Genomic DNA, 24,075 nt, shown 5'->3' with positions numbered 1-24,075 from the left:
CTACTTTACTTTCGAATTATATGTTCTATTCTACCTGTATAAACAATCCGTTAGACAAATGAACTGTCGTTGCAGAGACTAAAATTTCTATTTCGTAGAAATGGAAGCATCAATACCAAATTCCATTAATTTGTTTTCACTGCAGATCGTTCTGTCGTATGTGCGTGCGTGTTATTCTAACGAATTTCTGTTACAAGGAAAAAAATAAATAAAAGCTTCCGACTGTTTCATGTAATTGAAAGCGCGATTATTTGTACTGTTTATTTAATTTGTTTAGGAATGATTGTGTGGAGTTTAGTGATAAATAGAGCTCTATTATATTTCATTGCATTGCTGTGAACACAGCAGTGAATTTACATACATTTGGAGAACTTATTGCTATAACTTCCTTTTGCGTTGTAATATTGCATTAAATCACTATATGTTTACATGTATTTGAAAGTTAATGGAAAACATACATTATTCGTACTTAATTATAAAATACTACATCGAACGTATTGCCACTATTTATCTAGACGATCGTATATCCTTAAATGTTATACAACCGTGCTCAAGAGATCTGTAATGTTGGTTGTAGAAACGAAAGGGGCACAGTGATAATTCCTTATAATAAAGGGGAAACGCTTTTACAGCGTGTCAAGCTAATTCGTAATAATAAACAGATGTGCTGATAGATGTCACTACATGCACTATCATTGCCTACCTGATGCTAATAGATGTCGTTACGTGCGCTATCAGTGTCTGCCTGGTAATAATAAATGTCGCTACGTGCCTTATCATTGGCTACCTAATGCTAATAGATGTCACTGATGTTAATAGAAACAAGTGACTTACGTGTGTAAATGTGGTGCTCCATGTCTTTCAGCCACGTACCAAGGTCTCACTGCTTCCATGTCAAACCTCATTGCTGCTGTCTTGCGAGCTAAAAGTGGACCTACCAGATATTAGGTGGATGGTCATAATATTCTAGATGGTCAGTGTATGGCACTTGAGTTTCTAGCAAGACTACTTCCAAAAGTAAATTATTTAAATTATAAGAGGAGCAAAGAAAGAATCTTCCGAGAATCGAGACGAGACTTCCACAAAACTTACGAGACGAGAAAACGTTATTTTGTGTCTTGTCTCGTCTTACAGGCAATAATTAGGTAGCCTACTACGAGAAAGTATAACTCAAGAATATTCGAACTCAATAACAAAAGAGTGTTTCTTATTTGGGTGATGTATGATCATTACATTGGCTTTCTTGGGTGTTACCTTTTGCTTTTTATGAATTACCTTGATTCAGGTAAATTCTTAATTGTTTCACAGACTGATTAACTCAGGGCGTGGACCACTACCTGGAATTGAAACCGAGACTACATACGAAGTGGTTCTGTACTTATTCACAGAAACTGTTCGTAACCTGAGAGCTCTATTGGCCATATTGGCGAGATATGGATCAGTTGGTTGCCATCAATGTTACCAACTTCAAGACCCAGTCTACTTCATAAGTAAGGAATCTCGGACAAGAGTCTCAATTACAATGGATGCCCTCCCCGCTGGTCTAGTGGCGAGCTCATGCTTTTTTGGAGAACATGGTCCCGGGTTCTGTTCCTGCATGGTGGGATAGCATTGAACACATTTCGGTGGTTCGGATTTACATTATAGATCCACATTTCGTATAGCCTCAATGGTGAAAAGGGCCACTAAACTTCAACAAAATATTTAAATAGATCGAGCGATTAATTGATTGGTATTCTCTGTCAGCATTGAGGCTAAATTGCCTATATTACTCCGATGTCCGCATAATTTTAAAATTTTGAAAATGTGTTTAGAAGTGAAGGCAGAGAAAACTAAATACATGGAAGTTCGCTGGTATTGTCATACTGCATGCGCTAAAATATCTAATAATAGTTTTGATAAAGTGAATATTTTCAAACATGCAGCATCAATATTAACAGACGAAAACTATTTAGATGTCGACTAAAAGCAGGGAATTTGTGTTATTATTCAGTTCAAAATCTCTTGTCGCAAATTCTGTCGAGAAATTTGAAGTTTAAAATATATCAAATGATAATCATGTCTGTTGTCCAGTATGGTATATTATTCTAAGGGAAGACGCAGACTGAAAGTATTTGAGAACAAGATCCTGAGACGAATATTCGGACCCAACAGGAACAAGAATGGGAAATGGCGGAATTCTCATAACGAGGAACTGCATAATATATACCGTTTACCAAACATTGTTAGGCTCATCAAACCTAGGAGGCTCAGGTGGGCAGGTCATATAGCCAAACTGAAAGAAAATAGGAACGCTTTCTAAATTTTAATTGGAGGTTAAATCGGAAACCGACCATTAGGAAGACCTAGACGCTGATGGGAGGACAATATTAAGATGGATCTCGCAGAAATCTTAATACAAAGTAGAAACTGGACCCAGTTGGCTAAGGATAGAAATCAATGGAGAACTTTTGTTAACGCGACATTGAACCTTCAAATTCCATAGGCTAGAGAGAGAGAGAGAGTTGTCGAAGGAACTTAGTATCCATTCTTCGTTGCTTCTGTTTGTAAACATTGACAAACTCACCACGCCACGCCATGCATTCTTTAAACAAATTGGGCCAACAAAGAAAGAAAGAAAGGAAAATTTGCAGGTTTACTCGTTAGCAAAATTGTGAACCCATCTCTGTAATTGTTGTAAAGATAACAAAAAATGAGTTGAGATTTTTCTGTGGTGAAGAAAGGGAGGTTTTGGAGCAAACAAGGGATTCACGACTCAACGAGAAGGAATTCGAGCTCTCTGAGAAATGTTTTTCAGCATGTATTTGGACGTGTTTTTGTTCTTGCAGTAGTTGGTTCGTGTATGTGTAGCCGTTTTGGAGATCGCATTTGCATGCTCTTAAAAGTCAATGAAAAAGCACAGTAGCATTTTGTTGCACGGTACCGTATTTTCGTTGCTTGTGTGCTAGTCATGTTTTCTATAGTGAGTAAATAATATCTGTATTTATTCAGAGTGCCTCAGTGAGTAAAGCTGTTTTATCTAATCTTTTTCTATTTTGGTAACACTCAGACCTGTGCGGCTGCAGTAGCTCAGTCGTAGATCTTGGGATCCCAGCTCGCGCCAAATGGGCTTTGTCGTGAACAAACACCGTGTGCATGAGTTTTCTCGGATTTCTCTCGTTTCCTCCCACTTTCATTCCTCCTGTTCTTTCATTTCTAATCATCAGCGTCTCCGTTAGCCTATACGGCATAATTGTGGAACGTAAAACTGAAAGATTTCAATTCATTTTTTCAACACTGAGACTTCTGATTCTGCCATCCAGTTGCAAATTTTAAAAGTATTCTAAATTCAATGGAGCAATTATTTGGAACACAGTGTTTGCCAAACCATTTTACCTAACCGACGGTATAGATTGGCGTGGATTTCGAGAATTCCTCGAAAACATACCGCTGCATTAGATAATGCCATGAAAACTTAGGTTCCAAACTTTCTTTCTAAGCAGAGGACATAATTCAAGGGGTTGAGGATAGGGCATTTAGCAGACCATTTCATCAGTTTATAGTTTTCATAGTATGAAACCTGTAACACTAAAACAGTGCTTAAGATCTAAGATTTCGGTGAACTAGTGTTTCCCACGAAAATCGAGAAATTTTTCGTGTTATCTCAAACTTGAAAATGTCTAGTTGTAACAGTGGCTGGATCTAGAACGAAGCTGGCAAAAAGAGGGAGAAAATAATGGTGTTGGTTGCCTTAACGCAGGATGGAATACATCATCAAATTTATTTCTGCGGCAGTGAACCTTGAGTTTCTTTCGCCCTAGACAGTCTTATGAATCAATAGGTCTACAATACTCCTACATACGGTTGCATATATATATCTTAGGCAATATTTTTATTCTCAACTTCATGTTTCTTTCCTCTTGCGATGTTCACGCAGCCTAGTCTCGACCATCTCCAACGATCTATGTAACATCTAAGAAAAAGTGGAGCGTGCAATGCTTGAAGGAATAGCATAAAAAATACATCAGTAGGGCAAAGCAAAAAAATAAGTGCAGGTAGTGGAGTTCGGATGGTCATATTATATGAAAAAGGAACTGGAAGCTTGGCTAGGAAAGAAGGCAGCGAAACGTCAAAAGAGAGGAAGGAAGAAATAATTCCATATGAGGAACAGGAATGCAAGGAAACTGCTGGAAAATGAGATTTTTAAAATGGAAAGGCTTTCCCCCTTCATTGAACCAAGAATTATTTCACTAGAATATATTGTTTTCTTTATTTCTTCGGAAAATATTATAGTTCAGATTTTATTAAAATACTGGTAGATTACTTTTGTGTTTGATAGTTTGTTAAGTTCGCAACACAAGTGAACACGGAGGGGAGGATGTGTGTGAGGGGGAGGGACTCAGTGGCTCAGTGGTAGAGCGCTTACTTCTGGTGCATAGGATCCCTGGTTGATCCCCATTTCCTTCTACATTCTCATTCGTTATCATTCACTTACCTTAATCATTCGTCTCCCTTAACACATAAACGTGGGACGTTAAACAGAAAGATTTCATATATATATATTTGCTGGTTTAGTGGGCTATATCGTGCGGCTTTTTTGGTACCCGGATTCGGCGCTGGTTAAATTCCACAATAAGCCGTAATTCCACATCTCATAATTGCCTCTGTACTGAAAGGGACAATAAACTTCAACAACAAACAGACAATATAGTACTTGTATTAACTTTTTGCCATATTTTACTGTTCTATGTTCATGAAGTGAAGAACGGTTGTCAGACTTGAGAAAAATTTATGAAAGTTTACGGTGACAATGTTGAGTTGAGTTGATTTTAACGTCCCGTTCAGCAGCAAGGCTATATGAGACGTAGACCTACTGATTAACGTGGAATCCGAACCACATGAGCTCTCGCCGGGAATCGAACCCGGGTCTCCCATGCCAAAGGCGCGTACGCTAACCGCTTAGGCACGGAAGAGCTCGGTGACAATGTTGTACAAGAACGTCAGTACCAACGGTGGCTCACAAAGTTCTATTCTGCTGATTTTGATCTCGACGACGTTCCTGAGATAGAGAAACCCACCGAGGTTGATGATGATAAAGTAAAGACATTGATGAAATCAAACCCACGTTATTCGACAAGAGAGATCACTGAAACATTGAACAACAATCATTCAAGTGTTTACATCCATCTACTTGAAAAAAATGAAATCTTTGAGTTGTACGTCCCACGGTTATGCCGGTTAGGCTAAAGGAGACGGTGATAATGAGAGATGAGTGAAATGGTGGAATGAAGAAAGTGGGAGGAAACGGGAGTACCCCGAGAAAACCCACGAGCACGATGTTTGTCCACCACAAAGTTCACTTGGCGGGGGCTGGGATCGAACCCGGGACCCCAAGCACCAGAGGTGAACGCTCTACCACTGAGCCACCGCGCCCCCCATCCATCTACTTGAAGAAGTTGGGCTATGTGAACAACCTCGATATTTGGATACTTTGTGAACTCAAAGTAGTTCATTTGACGGGGCGCATTTAACTATCTGAGATATAGTCATTAAACGTGAGGAAGGCGATCCTTTTTTAACACCTATAGGAACACATGTTTGTTATAACGTAAAGGTACACATGCGGTCATTTTGACCGTGTATGCATTTTTTAATGTTTTTCTTTAACCTATTTTACTATTTAAAACATCGTAAAGCAATAAAATGATTAAAGAACATTTAAATTAACAAACAAAGGTTATTAGACATGACTGATAATAAATGTATTACAATTTTGAAATTTTTACAAAAGCAAAAACTTGTTATTGAAAATTATCAAACATTGATATATTATATACTGGTGTAAGGTAAAGTTCACAAACTCCCTCAGTTTCTTTGCTCATCCTCTCACACATTCTTCAGCACAGTCTGCACATAATCTTCTTTGACATTATCCGCATTTTGCGAGGTTGCACTTGATGCATTTTCTATCACTTCCTGGTGGGCATTTCTCACATGTTTTCCTTTTCTGGAATCGATCATCAGGCACGCATTCAACCTGGGTAGCAATATTGTTTTGCGATATTCTGCGTGGTGATAGGAGTGGGGGAGAGAGGAAGGTGTTGTGAACGACGAGCGCCAAAATCAACCAGTGTTGCCAATATCTGAACGTAAAAATGCCCATTGGTCAAATTGACCGATGTGTACTTATAGTAGAGACCTGCACGGGCCGGGCTTGGGCGGGTCGACTCTGTTATTTCTTTAGGCCGGGCCAGGCTTGGGCTGGCCGACACTGATTTCTCTTCAGGTCGGGCCAGGCTGGGGCCGATCAATTGCAATTCTTTAATAATTATTGACTTTCGTTAAACGATAATTGGAATAAAGCCAAACGTTACAAAGAATGCAATAGCTAGTTACAGTTTGTGTTGCTTAGCGGCTCCACTTTCGCTATAGAGGATTGCAGGCATTATGCGGTAAATTGAGCACTGACCTTGACCTTCACTGAACTCAAAATATGAAAAGAAGGGGTGGGAATGTTTTGCCTGTCGCTAAACAATATTGCCATCTTCATTTTATGCTAAAAATGAATTAAGTTAAATTTTTGTTACAGGGAATGGAGGTTTTGTTCTCTCGATGACAGGCAAAGTTCTAGGAAGCAATGGTACCATTCTGAGGCAAGCGTCAGGTTGTGAACCAGAGTTTAGAAAATGTTTCTGAGGGTCAGGTCAAATTTAGTACTAAATTTTGAGAAAGATTCGGGCTCGAGCTAATTTTTTAAAAATTTATCGGGCCGGGGTTGGGCCAAAAATTTTAAAATTTATCGGGCCGGGCTTGGGCCAAGAATTTTAAAATTTATCGGGCCCGGGCCGGGCTTGGGCCAAGAATTTGGAAAAACTTATCGGGCCGGACCGGGCTCAGGCCGAAAATCTCCAAAACGTTTCGGGCCCGGGCTGGGCCGGACCTAGGTACGTTCGGGCTGGATTGGGCTAACTTATAGGTGTTAAGCGCTAACTTCAGTGTCTGTCCTGTCGTGATGAATCGCCTCAAACACAGGTTCAGCTGGCTAGGCGGCGATCGTTGCGCAAACAGGGCTTAAATCAAAAAGGGGACCAAATGAAAATTTTAATAGAGGACGTTAGGAGAGAGAGAGAAAGAGAGAGAGAGAGAGAGAGAGGAAAAATGGAAAACGTGTTTGGCAACTAATATTCTTGTGAACAGTCACGGGGGCAATCTGCATACATCAAGCTATTTAAGCGTTTCATTAAAATTTTGTTGCGACTTACGTTCCCTATATTTTATATTATGATATGTATGGTATAATGTACGGTTTGGCTACTAAAGAATAGTGTGCTTTGTCTAAGAAAATAATGTGCTTTTATTGTGGGAAAACAGTGAGCAGTTGGAGTAATGGTGGCTGAGGGGATTGAGAATTCGGGACCAACACAATGTCAGCCGCCGGGGCCACCTGCTCAAACGACATCGAAATTAGACATTCATCATAGGAAGGTTATTCTCTCTGTGTGGAGAGATTTTAAAAGTGTCTTTTTTCGGTTTCTCGAGGCTCTACCAAGGAACCAAATAATCAGTTCGAATGTGTACTGCTGGGAATTGGACAGGTTGAACGAATCCATTATCCCGAAACGTCTAGAGCTCGTTAATCGTAAAGGAGTTTCACCGTGACTACGCGAAATCATATCCATATGTGATCACGAGTTAGAAAATGTTGTAGCTTGAATGGGACATGTTGCCACATCTACCATATTTGCCTGACCTTGCCCCGTCAAACTTAAGTTTGTTAAAACTCTTTGCGTGGTATAGTGTTCAATTCCTGTAGATGAATCTGTTAATCAGCACCTTATTAAGTTTTTTGCCAATAAAGACAGGTCTAATACGTGAATTTGTGCCCCCTAAAAAGTTTTATATATATATATATATATATATATATATATATATATATATATATATAATTCTTGGCCCCCTCTTTCCATCTTTCTCTTACTCTTTATGGGTCCCCCGGAGCCTCTGGGCCCTCCTCACGGCAAGGTCTGCAGGGCCGTTAGTTACGCTCCTGGTCCGTTCCATACATGATAAATTAAATAAGGGTACATTATTGACACATCTCAAAGCCATACGAATAAATATTATTTCTAGGGTCCCAAATAGAGACATTTTTTTACTTCAATGGACCACGACTCATTTTTATTTCATTTACCTTTTATGTGCTATTTTGCTGATGTAATGTAGTAAACCTGTTTGATGCTTAATTTATAATTTCATGTTCGTATCGTATGTGGAGTAAGAAAATTTCGTCTTAAAATGGGCCCCCCTCGAACGGTAAGGAGCTTCCCTGGGGGCAGTTGCTCCCCCCACAAGTTACGGTCCTGGTCTTTCTATATGAATGAAATTATGAAGCTTACTGAACGATAGCAAGAGGGTTATGGCATTTGAAAAAACGTAGAAAAACACATCATGACTCTTCCGACAACCTAATATATAAATCAAATAATGAAAGAAGAATGATTGTAGGATTTTTTTTTTCACTTTGTACAGAACATCATTTCCTTATAATTTGGAAAAGAACTGTGAACGAGAAACAAGAGCAGACGAAAACTATGATCTTACCTTAATCGTTCATTTATCAGGCATTGAACCTGCGTGCACTCACAAAGGAAAGTGCTTAGTACCTACTTGGCTACTTACGAGCTTTCACTCTTATCAAAACCATTTTGAATTATTGAATGAGATAGTTATTTTTTTATATCTACTACTCCATGTTTGTGTTGAATTATTTACGTGTTTTTAAAGATTTTTCTGATTATAGAAACCACACCCACAAACTGACAAAAATAAAGATGAATGAATGTTCATGCGCAAGCCGGCGAAAGGAAGAATTCTGACTTAAGACTTGGAGAATTGATGTGTGGGTGCCGAAAAGCAAGATATGTTCTAAACGATAGAAACAAAAACTACTTCATGTTACTAAATAATTGAGCCTTTGCACGATTTAGTAATCAGGCGTACAATGTTTTGACAACTCCCTGAGTAGGAATGTGTAAAATCGTTAAAAGGTGGTCTTATTGGTAATTCGTGATGTGAAATCAGGTCGTTGTATGTTGAAAACAGAGAACGTAAGTTGGGAAAGACTTGGGTAGTTGAATTATATTGACTGGGCAATTCGCTTCCTATCCTATCTTTTTCATCATCTTTCCTCGAAACGTGTAGACATCGTCCAGGTTCTCGCGATCTTCTGAGGCTTCATGGACGAGGCTTACCCTGCCATCTAGTGGCAATCCATCGATAACTTGTGGTGCTTGGTTCTTACAGTAGATGGCATCAGTGTTTGTTTAGCAGCTCAATGGCGCTTGCTTCTACTATTTCGGCCTCTCGTAACGAGGTAGGTGGGTTTTTTGAATCAATACATGCGTGAAGTTCGTAGTACATCTTTTTGTGGCACTTCACACATAATTTTCTTTCCTTTTGTAGTCATTTCACTGAAGTGCTAATGTGGTTCTTGAAATACAAGTAGAGCTGTAAAGACAACACGAAAAAAATAAATAAATAAATAAATAAATAAATAAAAATAAAAAAGTATAAATGCGCTTTAAGCACATACTGAGAAAACACTTATTAACTTCTATAAGTCGGAGGAAATCGAATCCCTGTTTGCATTCCCACTAAAGATATGAAATCGTTACTGTAATGTAATACATTTATACCTTGTAATTTGAGTTTTAGTTCTTGTGATGTACGTTCTTATCCAACACTGAGGTTCTGAAAGAGACGGGACCTACTATTTAATGTATCTCCGAACTAATAATAGGGCTTTAAATTCGCTGCAGTTGGCGAGTGTACAGACAACCATGGAAGATAAATCCTTAACATTGTAGACAGGGTTTAATCCTGTTTCAATATGAAACAGGCCTTACTTCATTGTTTTATCCCTTAGGCCGAAAAATAATTTCCGACCCTCACCCGACGTACAAAATTTTAACACAATAGTTAGAAAAAAAAAGTATAATGTTAAGCATATCTTTGTCTCAACGTTTTTATATAAATTTTAATGAATTTTCATTTTGAATCTTATGCAAAGGAAGATTTCAATTGTTATATAAAGAGTGCAAGCAGATAAGGAGGTGAAAAGTGCCCTTCCGTGGATTGCTGTGATATTTATACCAAAGATACCTCATGTTCAAATATAACTTATGCCAGAAAATCAAATTCCTTCGAATTTCGAAATTGTTCGAATTTCGAAATTATTGTTGTAGAAAAGTAAAAAATTGTTCACATCTCGGAAATGACTTAGGAGGCTGAAACAAAATATGAATACATTTTGTTTGGAGGACCTTACCGAAAGAAGAAACAATGCATTTCGCCTTTCAAATTTCTAGCGAAAAGTGGCTCGAAAATATTCGAATTCAAATAATTTTGCTTTATGTTTGAGTGACCACCTTCTATTTTCCACCATAGAAGCAGCACCAATTTGCCTATAATATATTTTTATCATGGTTTGATACCCACGGTGCAACTTGATGTAAAATTGAGAAAACCAAAGTCGGACATACCTGGATGATATGCAACCCACAGTACACTATAGATGTTTTGGCCGACACGAATACTATCATAAGTCAAAGATGGTTTGGTTTGAGTTTCTGACTCCTCGTGAATGTTTTTACATGTACGTAAATGGCAAATTCGAAGGAATTTGATTTTGATTTTTTTCAAAGTTATCTTTGAATATGAGGTACCATTGGTATAAATATCACAGTAATCCATGCAAAGACACTTTCCACCTCCGGCTATACTCATTAAGGTTGAAAAAAAAAATAAGTTACAGAGAATGACCAGCTTTATTTTTTACTTTCGAGTGACGGTAGGAGAGAAGGACACATGGTGATCAGGAAAAGCAGGTCGAGATCTCAATGGATTTACGCATTTCATAGCATCCATATTTAAAAAAAAAAAAATGAATTTTGGCTGTATGTCCCTCTGTCATCCGACGTAATTTGTTCTCTCACCCAGAGGCCGTACTGTTTGACGTATCCACACCAAATTTTTAAACTTAAAATTTTTATAAGATTCTCCAGTTGGTAATGGACTAAATATGATGAGTTTCAGCAGCTGGGGATCTTTAACGATTTATTCGTAACATATGTATCATGGTGCAAAATGTTCCAGAAGTACAAGCAAACTTCTATTATTAACAGAAATAAAAATATTAAATTATTTCTCTCTGTAATGTGTACATTATATATTGTATATTATATTCTATATGTAAATAAATTAACGTTTAAAAGCAGAAAAAATAGATAGAATATAACACTTTTGAGAAAATCACAGGATGAAAACTTTTAGACAGAGTTTACGTATCCATTTTCCTCTGTATATACTTATAAAATTCTAAATTTTATAAAGTGTATTTTGGGAATACTAAAGCATTCAGTGCATTACTCATTTTAAGGTACAAGATGATTTTGTATTTAAAATGGTTAATTTTAAAGAAATCTTTCTCCTATTAACTTATGTATTTCAATTTAACAGAATGTTTGTAAGACAATGCCATCTTATGACCTTTCTTAGCATAAATAACCTCTGACAGTCCCTGACGACAAACATTCAGTGGTAGTGAAACCTTGTTCATGCATATATTTTTAAACTAGGAAGCAACGACTGAAGTACACTAAAAAAAACCGTCGGTTTTCTCTAAAACCGGTTCGGTTTTTCACCAAAACTGATTTCGGTGAAAACTTTTGGGAAACACATAAAACTATTTCTGTGGAAACGGATTTGGTTTCCGGAGAACAACGAAACACTATTCTGGTTAGAAATAGAACAAATTTTGGAAAAAAACCGGAACCGGTTTTGAAGAAAACTGAAACCGGGTCTGGTGAAAAACCGAACCGGTTTTGGGAAAAACCGATAACTAGTTTCGGAGAAAACCGAAAACCGGGTTTTGTGCCCACCACTAGTAGAAACTTACACAGCATCTTAGTACAAGTTGATGTGACCAAGTTAGGTAGCACTGTAAATATCTTGAACGAATTATTCAAGATAGATGATTGTCAAAAGTATTGGAAAAAGCTTAATCCAGCAATGCATCGATTTGTTGATAACAGTATAGTAGAACATACATTCCAAATATAAGTAACCGTCAACATTACACTCATGTGATCCCAGTTCTCATTCTTGGTATCAGAGCATTTGAGATTAAGAAATAAACGCTTATAACGTGTTCTGGGAGATCATACGTTTAACTCTGTAGCTGGAAGAATTTTTAAGAACAAAGATAGTTAAACTAAAATTTATTGTTCCTGGACATAACTGGGTAAAATTACTGTTATATCTGGGTATAACAAACGGTTCTGCAAGCTTGAAATATTTTATCAATCGGTTCTAGCGAACTGGCTGAATAGCATCACTGCAAACATTAAATCTAACATTTTTCTGAAACGGAACAAGACGAAAATTGGTCTGCTATAGATAGCTAAAATCACCGTCATCCTTTAAGAGGCCTAACCACTGCGAAATTAAAATACTGCTAATTTTACAGTAATTATGTGATATGTATCTTCATACAGATCAAAGATAATCTAAATGTGGAACAAGAGCGCTCTAGACAATGTCATTTTGCACGAGCTACCGTTATCATGAGTCACCTAGTAGCTTTCCGTTTGCAGCCATTTCGAAACGCGAAAATAGATGTCGATTTTCTAAATGGCTGGAAATCGAAAGCAGATAAGTTAGTCGTGATCAGAGATGGTCATCCTCCCTCATTTTGCCCTCATAAGGGCCGCCCTCACCCTCACCTCACTCTCATTTTAGTTGAGGGTGAGGGCGATAAAGTAATTGAGGGTGAGTGTGAGGGCGTGAATGGAGGGTGAGTGTGGGGGCGTCAATGGAGGGTGATGTGTGAGGACGTCAATGGAGGGTGAGGGTGAGGGAGGGTTAGGAAAAATGACCATCTCTGGTCGTGATAGCGGTATCTCATGTAAAGTAATATTGTCTAGCGCGCTCTTGTTCCACACTTCGATTATCTTTTATGTATTTGAAGATATCACATAATTACTGTGAAATTGGCGGTATTTTAATTTCGCCGTGATGAAGCCTCTTAAGATCGTAATGAATTGATTGCATTAACCAGCCTGGTCGAGATAATCGCTCTATCTACGAGGGTATTTCAAAAATTATCCGCAGTTTTCACGTAACTCTTCTTACATTGTTCATACTGACCCCTGTCCTGTTTATTTTATTGTTATGCTGATGTGGTCGTGCTATGAAAGTTCGATCCGTGATGTCACGTGCACACTCTATGTTGTTATCATTTATGACGGTAGATGCTCGTCCGGCTCCTTCCTCGTGCGTAACACTTGTGCGACCATTTTTGAATTTGTCAGTCCATTCGTAGACACTTCGTTGCGGCAAGACACTGTTCCCGTATTGTACCGAAAGTCTTTGATGGCTTGCGGCCCTTGATACATCTTCCGAGCACAAAGAGCAAATCACTGCTGTTTGTTCCTCTTTGGTAAAAACTTCTAATGGAATGGCCATGATCTATCTGCAACAAAAGGAAGACAAATGGAGCAATTAGGAGCAAACTTTCATAGCATGTCCACAACAGCATAACAATAAAATAAACGAGGACACGTCAGTGTGACAAAGTAGGAAGAGTTACGTCAAAATTGCGCATAATTTTTGACGTACTGTCGTATATATTGCAAAAACAATTGAAAAAAATTCGCTTACATGTATGGGATATAGACATTCACCATTAAACTCACCGTTACCCATGATGATCTTAATTCATTTAATCCATGAATGAAGTTGGCCGAGGTAATTGCTCTTCTGTCTGTTGCAAAAATATAATTTAAAAAATTCGTTTCGTTCAAGAGTTATCGTGTAGAGTAACAGACAAACGTAAGTGACCGTCACGAGTTAATATAATTAACGTATTGACTTCATTAACGAACTTTGTCGAGATGATCACCTCTTGCTATGTATTGCAAAAATGAACAGAATTCAAAAATACGCTTTCGTTCAAGTTATAGCTATGTGGAGTAAATGACGTACCAATGTTACAATATTGTAAAGCCCACTAGTGTCAACCTAATAAATTACAATTGCTACAATTGATAGATGAAATGTTATTAAAGAGACAAATTTTTACGTCAAAACTTCAAAAGTTTAGTAGAGAATTGTGGTGGATGAATTTCTAACTGGAGAAACCAATCTGCCAGTCATGACAAAATATTTAATAATAATATCAATTCTTCGTTTAATATCCCACGATTATGCTCCGAAGCTAAGGGAGATAGTAATGATGATGATTGTGAATGAAGAAGTTGGAAAGTACCGGAAGACCCCCGGGAAAACTTACATACACAATGTTTGTTCGCCACAAAATCCACTTTGAGTAAACTGGGATCGGACCAGAGACCAGACGCACCAGAGGTAATGTTACTCGTGAGAGGAGACGAAACTAAAAAAATGATATTATCTTGTGTCATTACGATAATTTGTCGTCTATTTTTCGTCTCCTTTTGTGAATTTATGTACAACAGTTGTACCCACGTGTCATCTACAAGTTTTCAGAATCCTTCCGTGTTACAAATACTCCAAGTATATTATGTAATACCTTGAGTATTTTTAATTTTGATAAATATTTTTCAATATGTTCGTACAATGATTGAATTAATTAATTAGTTTTTCTACTGTGAATTATGTAACCCTAAAACAGTGCTTGACGTCAAAGATTTGGGTGAACTCGTGAAATATCTCGTCCGGATACCAAGACAAGAATTGGTAGTAAGTATTCTGCGCGGATGCGGATATTCGCATCAAAATGGGTATCTGCGGATATATATTTCTTTTCTGTGCGGATATGGTTTCCTACATCTTTTCCCTACCTAAGAAAACGCTATAAAATTTGTGATGATGGTGGAAAAAGCACTAAGAAACGTTTGTTTAGAATTAAAAGTTTTAAAACTCATTGAAGGGGACGCGGTGGCTCAGTGGTAGAGCGTTCACCTCCGGTGCTTGGGGTCCTGGGTTCGATCCCAGCTCGCGCCGTGTTGACTTTGTGGTGGACAAACACCGTGCTCGTGGGTTTTCTCGTGGTTCTCCCATTTCCTCCCACTTTCTTCATTCCACCATTTCATTCATTTCTCATTATCACCGTCTCCTTTAGCCTAACCGGCATAACCGTGGGACGTAAAACTTAAAGATTTCATTTCATTTTAAAAATTGATTGAAAAATAATTAAAAATCAAAATAAGTATGTTTGAAGCTTGTGACTCAGTGGCAGCTAAAGGACAAGAAATGACACGAGAGAGTCGTCCTATTGCTCTTTTTAATAGCCACTTAAAATATGTCTAAAATATTTTCAAAATCACGACTATTACAGAATTAGAATATCATGACTATTTGGTACCTCATTATCTGCGGGTGCGGATGCGGATAGAGATGCTGCGGATGCGATATTTTATACCCGCGCAAACCTCTAAGAATTTGTGTTTCGTTTTTTTTTTGTTTTGTTTTGTTTTGTTTTGTTTTGTTCCAAGACGAGACGAGAAATTTATCCTCTCGAAGTATCACTAGCCACATTTGAGTGCTCTACCACTGAGCTACTAAGGTCCCCCAATATGCATATGTCGGTATTCATTTTTTTATTATTTAAAAGTAAAATATGTTAAAGAACAAAGTTAAGAAATGTAAGAGAATGGAATATCTTTGAAGAAGATTTATTTTTAAAAATGGTGTGAAGCCCGAGGCCTCTACAAGAGAACCTTCACTTCCAGTGAGTGAACAAGCAACCACATGTCTTGGAGGTAGATACTTTTCAAGATGAATAGCTCCGGCTAGAAGATAGATAGTCTCACTTAAACACGATGTTTTTTTGTGGCAAGAGTTTATAGACTGCATCATGCTCCCGTGCATTTCAAACTAACAGCAGTGGGAAGATTCCAGTAAATATCCCTAGGCGAACGTTCAAGTCTAAAAGGATGAAAGACTATAAGAAAATACATGTCTTTAAAAGAACATTTCTCGCTTAGACTGAGATGATCTAAGTAGACAGTTTACAGCTGTTAGGTGAAATAAAATATCGAGTTGCTTCGTTGTTATACAGTTAATATTCGCGTCTTTTGCTAGAGGACAACCATGTTGTGTTCCCGGTGGGATCTTATGTTGTTTGCACTCGTTAACCTGTAAGTCTTTCATAGCCTCGGTGCTGAAAGGAATATTAGTCGCCAAACGTTAATCCAAAAAGCGAAATATCGATTTTTCTATGTTAATGGCAAGTTGTAGAAGTTTTCATAATGTAATATTAGGTGGACACTGAATGTTAGACATATATATATATATATATATATATATATATATATATATATATATATATATATATATATATATATATATATATATATATATATATATATATATATATATATATATATATACTCCTCAGACCTGAAGGCGAATTTTGGTAGCTGAAACTAGCGTTGGCTATGAATTCATTGCTCAGCACTGATGCTAAGAAGCCTCCCCAGGTCCAAATAGCATCTCATCTGGATGTCACTTACTTCTGGCAACCATCTAATAAACCTTAGTAATACTTTGTCTTTCGAAAGAAATGAACAAATACATCTATAATTGACAACTTACCTCGACCAGGTGTTCTGCATTCTCGATAACGTGCTGCCACCTACAAACATTTTGTTGAAATTTTTCGAGTTGCGTACGATTCGTTCAAGGTTTAGGTGAGATGCCGTTCGAACCTGGGAGGTTCCTTAGCATCAGTGTTGAGTAATGACGTCATAGGCAACGGTAGTTCCAGCTACCAAAATTCGCCATATATATATATATAATATGTAATATATAATATATATAATATGTGCTTTCATTGTAGGTTAAAATAGTGCTTAAAAACTGTTATTGTTTACATTTATCTTTTATCATGAACTAGAAAATATTCTAAACTCCAGGACCCCGGCGTGCATTTGCACAGAGTAGCAATTTCAAGGGGCGGCAAAATCTGCCATAACTACTGTATATTATTTAAAATAAATATTTCTTATTGGAAACAAATTTTGTGGTTATGGTAGCTAAATTTACTAAGCTGATCTTTCAATTGAATACTACATTCATAAATCATGTTTAGGTCGCATTCGTTTAAGGTCACATGGACAGTGCTAAAGCAAATGGTCAAAGAAATCCCAGCATGAATTGCTTGATTGCTGTCAAATACAAAACCTGTTCCACCTAGTTAGGTATCATAGTTTTGATATGAAAACTAGTGTTGCCACAAACAAATTCCGTATCATTTAAGGTGGACACAGGTTTTTTGTTTTAATTTAAACAGATGTAGAAGCAAAATCAAGGAATAAAGATAAAAGAGCTAGTTGCACTGGAATTTCAAACTGATATATTGAGATAGAATCTCGATATTGGATTCATAAAAAGGATTACCATCTTTCCTGTGCAGCTATGTTTACTTTATTTCTTATTAACATATTAGATTATTATTTAAAGAAAAAACAGACACAACGAAATTATATTTGTAGTGTTCAGGCCATTCTGAGTGCGAGTGCACTTTCTTTCCCCATCGTTCTTGATGATGGGATAGCATACTTGAAATCATGATTTAAGATTTGTTCTTTCTGTAGAAAGAGAAGCGGCTAATGATGCCGTTGCACGGGGCACCAAATTGTCCAGCCGAACTCCTCACGATATTTACGCAATTATTGAATGACTTCGTTATACACGACGTTGTGTTGATTTATATCATTGAGTGCAAAGGATAACGCATGTAACGACATCTATTAACTAGACATTTTAATATTACAAGTTAGAATGACACGGTCAAACTGGGGCCGCGGTGACTCAGTGGTAGAGCGTTCACCTCTGGTGCTTGAGGTCCCGGGTTCGATCCCAGCCCCCGCCAAGTGAACTTTGTATTGAACAAATACTATGTGCGTGGGTTTCCTCCCACTTTCTTCATTCCACCATTTCATTCATTACTCATCATCACCGTGGAACGTAAAACTCAAAGATTTCATTTAATTTTTTTTTTTTTTTTTTTTTTTTTTTTTTTTTTTTTTTACAAAGTCAAACTAAAACATTTGACTTTTGTTACTAGAACGATAAAACTGAAGGCGCTGAAGTTTGTTTGGATGTCTGTGCTTCAGCTTCAGTAAAAATTAATTTGCCTATTTTGCCCTGTATTGCCAACAGCTTAAAGAACTATTACCATGCATTCTTTACATTTTCTTCAAAATAAGGACTCTATTAGTCTACCTACGTAGACCTGTTAAATAAAGGTTCTGTCGTTTCCCAGAAATTTAATAATAATAATAAACTCTATGTAGGTCCGGGGGAACGGTGGCTTAATGGTAAAGCGCTTACCTCTGGTGCGTGACGTCCCTGGTTCGATCCCCGGCCAAGCGAGTTTGTGGTGGACAACATCGTGAGCGTGGGTTTTCCCGGTGTACTCCTGTTCCCTTTTATTTTTATTTTTCCATCAATTCTTCCATCATCATTCACTTGCTTTAATCATCGTCTCCCTTAGCCTAATGGGCATAATTGTGGGACGTTAAACTCAGCTGTTAGGTCGGGGAGTGCGCCGTCCCCATAATGTGGAAAGAAGCCTTGTAAGAACGAAGTAAGTTATTGGGGCTGGGAAGGATTTAGATCTCGTAGAGAGCATAACTGAAAGGCGAAAACGTACCAGTCCGACATGTTCCTCACGGTGGACAGTGGTAGCGCACTTACATCTGTGCGTGGGGTCCCCGGTTCTTTCCCCGACCAAGTAACATTGTGGCGGGCGACATCAAATTCGTGGATTTTCTGGGGATACTCTTGTTTCTTCCCACATTCCCATTCCACCAAATTTTCATTCATCATTCACTTGCTTTAATCGTCCGTACCTCTCATTTGCCTTTTTTGTGAGATGTTAAACTGAAAGATTTAATTTACATATAACTTTGTTTTAAATGTACTCCACTTTGATACTTGAAAATAGAAAGACTGTTTCAGATGAAGAGATCTAAGGTGTTGTAGGACCAAAGAAAGATATAATTATCAATTGAAAACTTGAAGAATTGCAACGTTTTAATATAAAATCGCAATTAATGGTGCTTTATAATGAGTTACTAATATTTATTTAAATAAAATACGCTTTTTCTATTCATTGGAAAGTGACCTAGGAGGGTAATATGGCTAAGTGTTAAAACTCTCACCTGTGATGAGAGGGATCTCTCCTTCGATCCCAAGCTAATTGAGTTTGAAGTGATCAGCATCGTGTTCATAGGTTTTCTCAGAGTTCTTGCATTTCCTTCCACATTTTCATTCCGCCAATTGTCTCATAATCATACACTTTCATTAATCTTCCGCCTTTTGTTCTTAATCTAAATGGCATAACCATAGGACACCGTTGTGTGTAAAGTAGTGTAAAACTTTAAGACTGATCTGTGAACTGATAAACTACTGGAGAACGATCAGGTAGGTTTCTAAATTATTTTAACATTACGCATGGCTTAATTTCACTTAACATTTATCTTCATTATTTCCAATTAGTCTTTAGTGCCTATTTTTAATTATAAGTGCTTATTTTCTATGGCTATTTGTAGCGCCTAAACATCTAATCAAATCTGTAGTAACAATTACTGCTTTCCTTTTCGTTTCATTCCTAACGAGCTTAGAAATTTCAGTTCTTCTCCCGGTACAAATAAAAATATTTTAGTCGTATTAGTGTACAATTTTTCTGACTCCCGAAATCAATTGACGTGATTTCGATTCCGTTTGGATTCTGTCCCATTAGTCGTTCTAAATATTAAAAAAAAAAAAAAAAAATGTCGAAATACATTTAAATTGCTACCAGACAGATCTCAAATTGTAAATTGAAATATAGTAGGCGTTATCATTTAACTTTGCAGTCACACGGGCTTTAAATCGCTGCTTGATAGTACGGATGGAAGAGTATATTTAAATTTGATACCTTTAATTCGCATTCCCAAATTATCCTCTTTAGGATTAAAAAAAAAAAAAAAACTATCCGAATATGTTAAATAAGTTACGGCATTTCAAACATTGCAACGACGAGATGCCGAAAACATGTTAAGAAAGGGAAGGAATTAGTTAGCTAGGTTCGAAGATTGTAAAGGAGATGGCACTACCATTTAGGTAGCTCGGAAGCATGTGAAGAATGGGAGATTGCTACCACACGGGTAGCTCGGAAGCATGTAAAGAATGGGAAGTTATCATCACATAGTTAGATCGGATGCCTGCTGCGGTGCTTGATGGTTGCGAGACATGATCGCTTACTCTAAGGGAAGAACGTAGATTGAAAATATCTTGAGAACAGGATCCCGAGAAAAATATTTTGACCCAAGAGGAACGATAATTGGGAATGGTGGGATCTTCATAAAGAGGAACTGCATAATTTACAGCTTCTACCAAACATCGTTAGAGTTATGAAATCTCAGGTGGGCAGGTCATGTAGCCAGAATGGAAGAAATCAGGAACGCTTTCAAAGTCTTAACTGGAACTCCAATCGGAAAACGACCATTAGGAAGATCTGGGCACAGATGCGAGGAAAATATTAAGAAGGATCTCGCAGAAATACAAATTCAAAGTAGAAACTGGATCCAGTTAACTAAAGACAGAAGCCAATGGAGAGCTTTTGTGAACGCGGCATTGAATCTCCGGGTTCCATAGGGCATAGAGTGAGTTAGGTAGATAGGTAGATCGGATGCATGTAAAAGAGGATGCCATTACCCTCCTGTAGGGTAGGTCGGCACTGAGGGATTAATTACATTTTGTTTGCACTGACAGTGTCCGTTCCCAGTAATCGAGTGTGTCAGTACATCATGCAATTAAACGTTTAGCAGTGTATAGAGCAGTGGTTCGAAAATTTTAAAACTTCATAAGTCCTTTAATTTTGGGTCATACAATAAAAAAATAAAGTGATTTCCAATTTTGATTAAAATTTTTTAGACAGTTGTTAAAAAAATATTATTTTAAGTAAATTGATAATGTGCGTCACGAAGATTGTACCGGACATTGCCGCACTAGTGAAATCACACCATGCTCAGGTATCTCTCGTTAGCTTTCAATTTTAATTGTATTTCAATATGCAGGAATTATTGCATTTGTATTTTTCTGGTATTTCAATATGCAGTTCTCTTTAGTTTCATATTGTACCTCTTTCATTTAAATTGAAAAATAAAAATATGCCTATCAGAACAAAAAACAAAATATTTTTTTTCGGTATTAGATTCTAATTATATTTATCTCTTCCATTTATCTTCGCGACCTGTTGGAGTCGCAACCTTCAGGTTGAGAAACCCTGGTATAGAATATCTGACTCAATTTGTAGATATACAGTTCAAAAAACACAGTTTTTCTTTTCAAAATTTCTTACGTACAGGAGAGTTTTAGTATAGACGTAAAAATCTATTTACGTACGCACAAATTCTTTAACAAATGCTTCCATCATCCATACAAGATTGCTTCCGTCGTAGTGTAAACATGTTATCTTCAGAGAAGAGCGGAAATTCTTTCTGCTGGTATAGTAATTGTATTCTGTTTGCTTGGTGTTGTATTCTAAATATCAGAATTCCCCAGGACCAGTTAAAAGAAAGCAAAAGCCCACTCAGGGTTTAAAAATAAAAATATGGTCCCTTTACACTAGCCAATCTATGAAATTGGGTTTTGTTTCTGCATTCGGGTATTTTCAATTGTAGAAGGATCCAACTTTATATACTGTGTGGAGGGTGTTAAAAACAATTACATTAGTTCAGACGATATCGTTTTGTAGATATTACATGGTCCACTTTTAACATTTTTGTTTTTTCAAATTCTTCGTAGTTTTTAATTTACTAACTGAAATTTACAAAAAATTGCGGAATAGACTAGGAAAGAGCTTTAATTGTTTTATATAGCTGTTGTTTTTATTCCTGTTATTTTTTATCGCTGAATTAGAATTATTGTTCCGTTCGATTTTAGTTCTTTTATTTGTTATCTATTTATTTAAGTATTTTTTGTCACTTGTTCACTATGTTTTCAAAGATTGACAATATAATTGGTAGACTTTTGTTGTTTGACGTTTTCTCAAATGTGCGTTTGAAAAGTGATTCCATGAATAGTACCGAAATCTTCCGATGTATCAGACGTGAAGCAGAATATTTCTATGATTGTTATCAAGCCCAAAAGGCTGCATGAGTCGTTGCGGCCAATGTAGCACAGTTCCAGTCGTAAATATTGAAAAATTTTATACATTGGGCACAATCATTATCACTATCGAAAATAAAAGAACGTTTTGCAAGGAAGTTAGCGGGTATGTAGTATAAAGGTTGTATCTCAAAATTTGACTGGCTTAAACAAGAGAATCCTTAGAAGTCCTCTAGTCTCTGCTTCTCCCGATAAGGATGGAGAACACTTTCGTGATGTCAGCGCACTGTTCGAAGCAAAGTACAATGAAAGAACTTCATTAGGTTAACGTTCCACTTGTGTGCTCTTTAGGTTAACGAATTTCTGGGCGTTGCCTGCATCTATAGACTTAACCCCGTTACGTATGGGGGATGACATCCTTCGATGAGCACACTATGTGCGGAAGGGAAAAAACGAAAGAAACTGCCTGGGACCTGAATGTTGGGTACCATCCCGGCATTTACCCGGTGTGAATGAGAAAAGCCCAGGAAAACCTCACACAGGATGGCTGGCCTGAAAAGAAGTTACACTTTTTCGACCGAGTTACCTCAATCGGGAATCGAACCCAGGACCGCTCCACCAAAGGCAAGAGAATTAGTATTAGGGTCACTTTTGAAATTAAATTACATTTTCCAGTTTAACGTCTCACGATTATACCCTTGAGGCTAAGGGAGACGATGATTAAGGCAAGTGAATGATGATGGAAAAATTGGTAGAGTGAGAAAGTGGGAGGAAATGGTATCCCGAGAAAACCCACGGACACGATTTTGTGCACCACAAACTTAGTAGCCGGGGATCAAACCAGAGACCACCAGAGACCTACCAATGAGCTACCGTGTTCCCACTAAGGTTAGTTTTTGGTTAACGAAGACGAACGGTTAATAAATACACCGTATGAGTAATAAAGGTCAAATTCTTATACGCCTTGTATTTCACGGAATCGTTCCTTATTAGAAACTTGTGTCGAACAAAATTCTTCGGGACTAAGAATTGTCCCGTAATTTGTGGATTTGTGTTTAACGTGCTCATTCTTAAATTTATAACATGTAATTACTGTGACAGCTGTCGTGAGAGAAAATTCACACCAATTGGCAGTACTGTTGCGATTGTGCCCCTAGCGAATACAGTAATACTAAGCATGACTTACGTAATATGATACTGATCTTCTATGAATCAAAATTATTATTATTATTATTATTATTATTATTATTATTATTATTATTATTATTAATAATAATAATAATAATAATAGTAATAATAATATTTCACGTGCCTTCAAAATGCCGAACAGAATGCGTGCTTTCATAGAAAATCTAAGGATTAACTGCCCCTTTATTACGTGTTTGTGATGAAAATACCAGTTTGTGATTTTAAAATTCGTCAAAATTAAGATTAATTCTCCGAATAATGTATAATTATTCGAAGAATTGTTCGAATTTTGAAAACTAATATTCTGGTGTTTGAATAACAGCAGAGAAATTGTTCAAATAATTTTTAACAGACTAATATAAGTCCTAAATAAAGAAGACATTTTGAAATGAATGATATGGAAGAAAAATGTATGATCCTCAACAAATTCACGAGGACGACCGTGTCCACCACAAGGTTATATGATAACCAAAATTCGGACCCTTCACGTCAAAGTTGAACATTATACCATTGTCCCAAAATTTTTGAAACAAAATAGTCTTTAACACTAATGTAGAAGAAAGTGAAAGCTATCTAAAAACAATGGGTACGTTCCTTGTTTTTAAGACTTATACTGCACATTTTTTTTTAAATGTAATATACTAACGTGATTTTTTTTAACTTGTAGGCAGCGAGGTTTCGTTCTCTCCTAACGCGGGTACAGTTGCACTCCAGTCTCCAGTCTGTGAATGTCCGAGTGGAGGCAGTGGAGGTGAGTATTTAAAAACA

The 24,075-nt window shown here is 37.1% G+C and overlaps 1 protein-coding gene across 7 annotated transcripts in view; it reads left to right on the top strand.

Annotated features, from left to right (window-relative positions):
- LOC145675432 (phosphatase and actin regulator 2) overlaps positions 1–24,075 on the top strand; it is an 850,331-nt gene that overhangs the window by 558,527 nt on the left and 267,729 nt on the right. For all 7 annotated transcript variants that reach the window (XM_081745850.1, XM_081745845.1, XM_081745844.1 and 4 more), the window contains one exon: positions 23,975–24,058. In XM_081745850.1, the coding sequence (XP_081601976.1) occupies positions 23,975–24,058 (84 nt within the window). The remainder of the gene's footprint in view (positions 1–23,974; positions 24,059–24,075) is intronic.

This window comes from Thermobia domestica, chromosome 18 (assembly GCF_964235325.1).
Source record: "Thermobia domestica chromosome 18, izTheDome1.hap1.1, whole genome shotgun sequence".
Classification (NCBI taxonomy): Eukaryota; Metazoa; Arthropoda; class Insecta; order Zygentoma; family Lepismatidae; genus Thermobia; species Thermobia domestica.
Note: the sequence above shows the minus strand (reverse complement) of the source record. Positions and strands in the feature narration are given on the sequence as shown.